General features: G+C 43.7%; 2 protein-coding genes across 4 annotated transcripts in view; one reads left to right on the top strand and one right to left on the bottom strand.

Moving 5' to 3' along the window:
* LOC113069461 (lens fiber membrane intrinsic protein-like) overlaps positions 1-998 on the top strand; it is a 5,956-nt gene extending 4,958 nt beyond the window's left edge. For 2 of the 3 annotated variants that reach the window (XM_026242551.1, XM_026242552.1), the window contains exons 3-5: positions 229-378; positions 457-591; positions 670-731. In XM_026242551.1, the coding sequence (XP_026098336.1) occupies positions 229-378; positions 457-591; positions 670-731 (347 nt within the window). Of the gene's footprint in view, positions 1-228; positions 379-456; positions 592-669 lie in introns of all 3 variants that reach the window. The other variant, XM_026242550.1, reaches the window with a different exon arrangement.
* Positions 1-6,281, bottom strand: part of LOC113069459 (free fatty acid receptor 2-like) — a 7,250-nt gene extending 969 nt beyond the window's left edge. Inside the window, exon 1 of the mRNA XM_026242549.1 lies at positions 5,396-6,281. Within this exon, the coding sequence (XP_026098334.1) occupies positions 5,396-6,281 (886 nt within the window). The remainder of the gene's footprint in view (positions 1-5,395) is intronic.
* Between the last annotated feature and the right edge of the window lie 1,423 nt (positions 6,282-7,704).

Genomic DNA, 7,704 nt, shown 5'->3' with positions numbered 1-7,704 from the left:
TTTCTTCATAGAAAAGTTGGAGGAAGGTTACAAAAATTTGACTAGACAAACCAAGACATTATTATTCTATATTTTGACGATTAAGACTACAGTAATTCATTAAACGTGGCTCCTTTAACTGCAGTTTCCCCAAATTTGTGAAATTCAGTGAGAAACACTGTGAGAAAAGTCCATGTTCCTCCATCAGTCTAAGCTAAAGTGTCCACCTCTCTTTGTCTCTCATTTCAGCTTACTGGAACGCAACCCGAGCCTTCATGATCCTCTCAGCGATGTCGTGTTTTGCTGGAATCATGGCAGGCATCCTCTCCTTCGCTCACTTCTCTGCCTTTGAGCGATTCAACCGTTCCTTCGCTGCAGGGATCATGTTTTTTATTTCCAGTAAGTCTGACAGATGCTTATACAAACAGATAATGAACACAAGAAGTTATCTAACCTTTTCATTCATGTCTACTCCAGCTCTCTTTGTTCTGCTTGCTATGGCGATCTACACCGGGGTGACGGTGAACTTCCTCGGGAAGCGTTTCAGCGACTGGCGTTTCTCATGGTCCTATATTCTGGGATGGGTTGCTCTGCTCATGACCTTTTTTGCAGGTCAGTAAAGATGCATTTTGTTTTAACTCCAGCATGCCCTGTTGATTTCATTCAACACGTGTGTTTTGTTTTTTGCAGGTATATTTTACATGTGTGCCTACAGGATGCATGAATGCCGCCGATTGGCCGGCTCTCGCTAAAAAACTCAGGAGCAGCAAACACTCAAGTGTCTAAATGTATATATACAGGTGTTTGGTTATCTATTCCCACTTAAAAACCAGTGCAAGTTGGCTGTAAGATAAAATACACCATGTTCTGCCTGATAAAATACACCAGGTTTTCCCGCAGGATTTTTTTTTGTCTCCATCACATCAGGTATTTAAGATTAAAAATAAATCACACAATCCTGAATAAAACATTCATTGTTCATGCACAGAGAGACAAATTCTCAAATAAAATCTCATATTATTCTCATCATTCAATGTCATTCTGTTCATTTACTGACTGACATAAACTAGTGAAGAAAGGTCAACATTTTGATTGTTAATTTGAACTATCTACAACTTGTAATTTAATTAAAGTGTTTTAATGACCATTAAATGTTCAAATTCACTTATATTTTAAGGTTCCTCTTCAGGAACTCGAGCTGCGTCGAGAACGTTTGGGGAACGCGTCCAGCATGACGTCTCTGAATAACGTGTATAATCAGCCCAAAGAAGGGCGAGACGTCATAGGCGGGTGACGTCAGAGACCAGGAAGCATAAAAGCATGAGCGGCGAAGCTGGTAATCAGCCTTGTGTCTTCAGCAAGCGCTCTGTGTGTGTGTCAGTCGCTATCTGTTTGTGAGTCTTATTTAGTGTCGTTTGTCCACTGATAAACTCCATTGTCAAAGCTTCAATCAATAGAAGTTTTGGGCGAGAGCAGGCAGCGTTCAGGCTGTGTGTTTTCCCTGCCAAAATAATAAAATTAAACTAAAAAAAGGTAGGGACACACACAGCTCGTGTGTTGTCTGCTTGAGAGTGAAGCGCGAAGTGTCAGCTCTCGAGGGAGTTGACGGCTGCTATGCAGGCCTTTGCTTCACTCTCAGAAGGCTCTCTTTGAGGAGAGAGCTTTTACTGGTGTCTCTCGCGGTGCCAGCCCTGCTTTCGCCGAGGCGGAGCGGCGGTTGTGCTCGCGGGATTTGCTTTCGGATCTGCTGGAAGGAAGCCACCAGATCCGGCACCCGCTCTCGGGGGTTGGAAGCCCGTGTTTGCGGTACTTTCTCCCAGATGAGAGGGCGCGGCGCACTGCCTGTCTTTCTCTGAGGAGATTGATGTGGAAAGGCGTCAATAAGCTCGCCAGTTGCACAAGCACCAGTCACACAAGCATATTATGACCTAATATTAACATAAGCAGCATTAATGAAGAGTGGAGCTCGCGCAGTCAGCTCTTGGGGGGCTGATTGTTCTTTTCTCGGTGTTAAGCGCTCCGCTCTCGCTGGGCACGCTCTGAGGAGTGTGTCTGTGCATGCATCTCTCTGGTGCTGAGGCACGGCGGCAACCGCGATAGCGGGAATCGCACATGATCTGGCGAACAGGTTGAAGACGGCTCATCCTATCTCCACCAGCTTGGAAACCAGCACTACGGTTTCTTCACCCTCTGAGACAGCTCGCTGCTGCTGCTACATGCTCTCTCGCCGGGCACGCTCCGAGGAGTGTGTCCGTGCATGCGATCTTGCAGTTGCGGTCACGCTGTTGCTGAGGCACGGTGGCGACCGCGATAGCGGGAATCGCACATAATCTGGTGAACGGGTTGGAGACGGCTCGTCCTTTTTATGTATATGTATAAAAAAGACATGCGCTCTGCCGAGGCAATGCATGTATTACATTGTTTCATTTTTATGTGAGTTTTTTCTACACCAGACCGTGTTGACTAGTCTGGTTGCTGACTACATTTAATTCTAAGGAATAAAATGACATTTATCTGTCTATTATAGGTTGAGGCGGTCAGGGGCTGCTGGGCGGAGCAGTCCCAACCATGTTCCAGCCCCTCGTGCCGGGGGTGTCACTTTTGTACATCACAGACGCTAGAGTCAAAGTGGTGCTCCCAGGCCGAAGGCTTCTAGTGGAAAGCAGTTCTACGGACTGTTGTTTTCGCTCGATAGCCTTCATCATAACATCCTGACGCCTAGGCCTAGGATGTCTTGAGGGCCAGCTCCCTCTGGGGAAGAGTGGTGTACACCGCATTACATGGTGCCCGTCTCTCCTCAGTGCCCTCAGGAGATCGTTCTGCCAACCCTGCCGGTGTTCCAGGGTGCAGCAATTTCCGGCGAGCGCTTCTCTCAGTTACCGCCCGGAAACTACAGCTACGGAGGTCTCTAGAGCAGCTAGTACGGTCGTCCCCTGCCAGTCCACCACTTCAGGGCACCGAGCTAGTGGCTCTAGGCGCACCAGAAGCCAGTCTTGCGAGACTGGTTCCCTTAGGAGGTCACATGGCGGGAGCAGTCAAGCAGTCACGGAGATTGCTGGGTCTGATGGCAGCTGCATCCAACGTGAATTCTATTGGCCTGCTGTACATGAGACCCCTACAGTGGTGGCTCAAGACTAAAGGGTTCTCCCTGAGGAGAAACCCACTCCGCATGCTAAAGGTCACGTGGCGCTGCCTACATGCCTTGGATATGTGGAGGAAGCCTTGGTTCTTGTCTCAGGGCCTGGTGCTGGGAGCTCCTTGTTGCCGCGGGATGTTAGCGACAGACGCGTCCCTCACCGGCTGGGGTGCGGTCATGAGTGGCCACCCTGCCCGCGGTCTGTGGAGTGGTCACCATATGACATGGCACATCAACTGCATGGAGATGCTGGCCATGCTTTGTGCACTTCATTTTTTTCTCCCAGACTTAAGAGGTCACCATGTGTTGGTGTGCACCATCTGTACAGATCTCCTCTCGCAGGTGGAGGCTGCCCCCCGCATGGAGCTTAGAGGCTGTAGGTGTGGTCTCTGAGGAGGCACAACTCTTAGCTTCCGGTCTCTCAACTGAGGTTGTAAGACCATTCTCCAATCCAGAGCTCCCTCAATGAGGAAACTTTATGCCTCGAAGTGGAAGCTTTTCACTTCTTGGTGCGGAGACCACCAGCTCGACCCAGTTAACTGCCCTGATGGTACAGTGCTGGAGTTCTTGCAGGCTCTCCGCAGGGTTGACCCACTCCACCCTGAAGGTCTACGTGGCGGCCATGGTGGCCTACCGCGCCCCTCTCGGTGGCCAGTCAGTGAGCAGAAACCCTCTGGTTACATGTTTCCTCCATGGTGTGCTGAGGCTGAGGCCTCTGGCAAGAAGAAGCTTATGCTAAGCGGTGATCAGTATGCTATCCTAAGCCTCGAGTCCTCTGATCTCCCCTCTTCTGGGGGTCAAGACTTACTCCTTCTGAAGTTTGGCCATTGGACGGGTTGTCCCAGATTTCTGTCAGGCTCCTTCTCCTTCTCTTGCTTTAGCTGTGCTCTTCCACACTAGGGAGAGATTTGAAAGTCTGGCGGCGTGGGCATTCTCATTCCCCAAACAATCTCAACGCAGTTCGAGTTCCTGAAGAGGAACGTCTTAAGGTTACGTATGTAATCCTGGTTTCTCGAAGGAACGAGACACTGCATCGCAGTGCCACACTTCCGGCATCTTTGGCTGGCGCTTGCTTCATCCTTGAGGCTGATTACCGGCTTCGCCGCTCATGCTTTTATGCTACCTGGTCTCTGACGTCACCCGCCTATGACGTTTTGCCCTTCCTTTGGACTGATTATACACGTTATTCAGAGACGTCACGCTGGACGCATTCCCCAAACGTTCTCGTCACAGCATCTCGTTCCTTCGAGGAACCAGGGTTACATACGTAACCTTAGACGTTTTCTAACATGGTGGAATCTGAGTTATTAAAAAAAATATATATTTTTGAATATTCAGAATATTTTAATTAAACTCTGAAAATGTTCATTGTTAATTTAGAAATAAACAAACAAAAAACATTTTATTAGAAAAACTATTAATATTATTATTCTATATTTGTATATTAATACTATTGTTTTCATATTTTTATTACAATTGAACATTTTTTTTCCAGATTTTATTAGCAACATCCATACATTAGCCAGGAAAAAGTTTCAAATGTATAATATTTTGTTGAAACTCTCAACAGTTTGGCTTTTAATTAGAGTTTTCTATGACTTTATTAGGATTTATAAGTTTCAATGAGGTTTTAAAATTCCCCTGATACTCCAAATGTCTTAATAATATCCATAAACTGACCAGGAAAAAGTTTAAGATTAATAATAATTTAGTAAAACTCTGTGACATTTCTGTTACATTTTCAGGCTTGAAAATTACCATTTTAAAATTCCCTGATATTTCTCGGTTTTCCATGATGGTAGAAACTTAAAGTAAATAAAAATAAATTCCAAAACCAACACAGGAAATGGTTGAATATTCAGAATATTTTAATGAAACTTTTTTGAACAGCAAATCAGAATGATTCTGAAGGATCATGTGACACTGAAGACAGGAGTAATGATGCTGAAAATTCAGCTTTGATCACATGAATAAATTACATTTTAACATTTATTTAAATAGAGAAAAGTTGTTTTAAATATTAATATTTCAGATTTGTACTGTATGTTCGATCAAACAAATGCAGGATTACTCATTACTTTCTTAGATTCTCTTTAAAAAAAAAGTTCTTAACTACTTTGAAAAATAACTATGCTAAATGTATCAATCCTTACATAATGAATTAATATTTAAAGTTATTCAATTAATACATAGATTTGCAATTTGCATGAAGCCATGACATAACTGATGTTCAAATGCAAAAAAAAGGTTCAGTTTGCCACAATCAAAATTCAGTGTCACTCTTTTTAGTCTTCTTATGTGTAAAACACCACTTCTTGAGTACAGAAACAGTTTTGCTTTCTCGGAAAGTCGAGGACGAGAAGTAAAACACGAATGGATCCAGACAGGTGTTGAGGGTGCTGGGCAGGAGCGTGTAGTACCTCCACCATGGGCTGTCGTTGCTACTGAAACCCACCAGATGAGACAAGTTGTAGGGTAAAAAACAGAGTAAAAAGATGGTCAGCGTGCACAATGCCATGCCAATGGCCCTTTGCTTTTTCCCTTTAGTTATACGAGGTCTGGTGTACAGGATGTAGATGCAGTTGATATAGCAGAAGATACAAACTATGAGCGGCAGCAAGTATATAACCACAAAAAATTCAAATCGAACTGGTAACAAGAACTTTTTTTGCTGCTCTGTGAAGTTTTCATAGCAGATGTTTTTGGAAAGGGTGGCATTCGGATCTGGCATGTGGACAGTGATGAATACGATGCTGCAATGGGCAGCGCTGACCAGCCAGATGATGACGCTTCCTGCTGCGGCGTAAAGCGGTTTACGCATCAGTCTGTATTTGAATGGAAACACCAGCCCTAAGTAGCGGTCAATGGCTATAGCCATGAGCAACAGGGAGCTGGTGTAAATGGTGGTGAAAAAGAAATAGGAGGCAATGGAGCACAGGGTCTGGGATAAGTGCCATTCCATGCCAGCGCCAGCTTCGTACATCTTGAAGGGCAGAAAGAGCAGGAAGACCAAGTCAGAAGCCGTCAGGTTGAAGAGCAGAATGTCATTCGGACTGGGTTTGTTACCCAGTTTCTTAAAGAAGGTGCAAATAGCTAGTAGATTGGCAGGAAGGCCGATCAAAAACGTCAGAATGTAGACGGCTAAAATCACCCAATGGTTTATCATTTTTCATGTGAATGGACTCTGAAAAACATCAAAATGAGACTGACAGTGTAAATGATAGATAAAATGTCACACTTATAGGTAAATTTATAATTGATTTGGCTAATATGAACAGCAACAGTAGTTTAAAAATGTATTTGGACATCTAAGTCACACTTAAAACCGCATGGTCTAAAGCACACAAATCCACTTTTACTAGTTTAAAGGGGTCCTGATATGCTCTTCTGCAAAGTCTTGAATTTGTTTTGGGGGTCTACTAAAACATGCTTGCATGCTTGATGGTTTGAAAAATGCATTTTTTTTTTTAAGATAATTTATTAAATTTATGCATTTAGCAGACACTTTTATCCAAAGTTACTTTCAGGCTATCAATTTTTACCTATCATGTGTTCCCAGGGAATCGAACCCCCTACCTTGCACTTGATAACGCAATGCTCTACCAATTGAGCTACAGGAACACTATCTATCTATCTATCTATCTATCTATCTATCTATCTATCTATCTATATGTATATATTAATGTGGCTGACACCTGCATGCAAACTCTCACCCACGCATACAGACTTTTTCCTGGAGTGAGAAAATGAAGTAAAAACAATTATTTTAAACTCTGTTTTCATGTCGATATATACATTTAAATTCAATATTCCACTCTCAAACGGAGGTAATGACTGAAATTACGTAAAGTCATTATGCAGTCAATATTTGCATGACTTCCTAACATTACAGATGAAAAATATACCTGTGATGTGTCAGTTATCCACGGAGGAAAATGCTTCGCCTTATCTCAGGGAACCAAGGTTACGTTAAATAACCGAAGCGTTCCCTTTCAAACGTTTTGTTATGTATGAGAACAAATCCAATAACGCCTCACTACACCGCACAGATCTCACTGAAAAATATGCTGCTGGACCATGCCCATGAGGGGGCCATTACCCTTGTGGAGTGGGCTCTCACACCAATAGGGTATTCCAGTTCTTCTGATGCATAATCTAGAGCTATTGCATCAACAATCCAATGAAGGAGAATAATCTGACGAAAGGCGCTACTGGCTGATTTGTATAGCGGTTGGCCCCGGCCCTTTTGGCAGGCTGAAGCGCCATTGGTTAAATCGGGCTTCAGCAGAAAGGAAAACATTTGTTTTCCCATCCATAACAAGAGAGTGAACATTTGAAAGGGAACACAATTTCTCAGATGCATTAAAGAAGATCTTTTTTTATGGCCAAACATACACCCTTCACGCTGACTAAAATTCAAAAAGTGAAAAAGCATAATAGGACCCCTTTAAGGACTGAAAATGGTCAGCGTGCATGGTCTAAATGGGTTGTCCCTCTACTCTTATTGATTAATGACAGAAAGTGTCTCCAGAGATGAAACAGAGCTGCTTGTGTGCGATTAAATAGGTAGCCTAATTCTTATACATGCA

The sequence above is a fragment of the Carassius auratus genome, unplaced genomic scaffold (genome assembly GCF_003368295.1).
Source record: "Carassius auratus strain Wakin unplaced genomic scaffold, ASM336829v1 scaf_tig00001604, whole genome shotgun sequence".
In the NCBI taxonomy this organism is placed as follows: Eukaryota; Metazoa; Chordata; class Actinopteri; order Cypriniformes; family Cyprinidae; genus Carassius; species Carassius auratus.
This window is presented reverse-complemented; position numbering and strand designations above follow the sequence as displayed.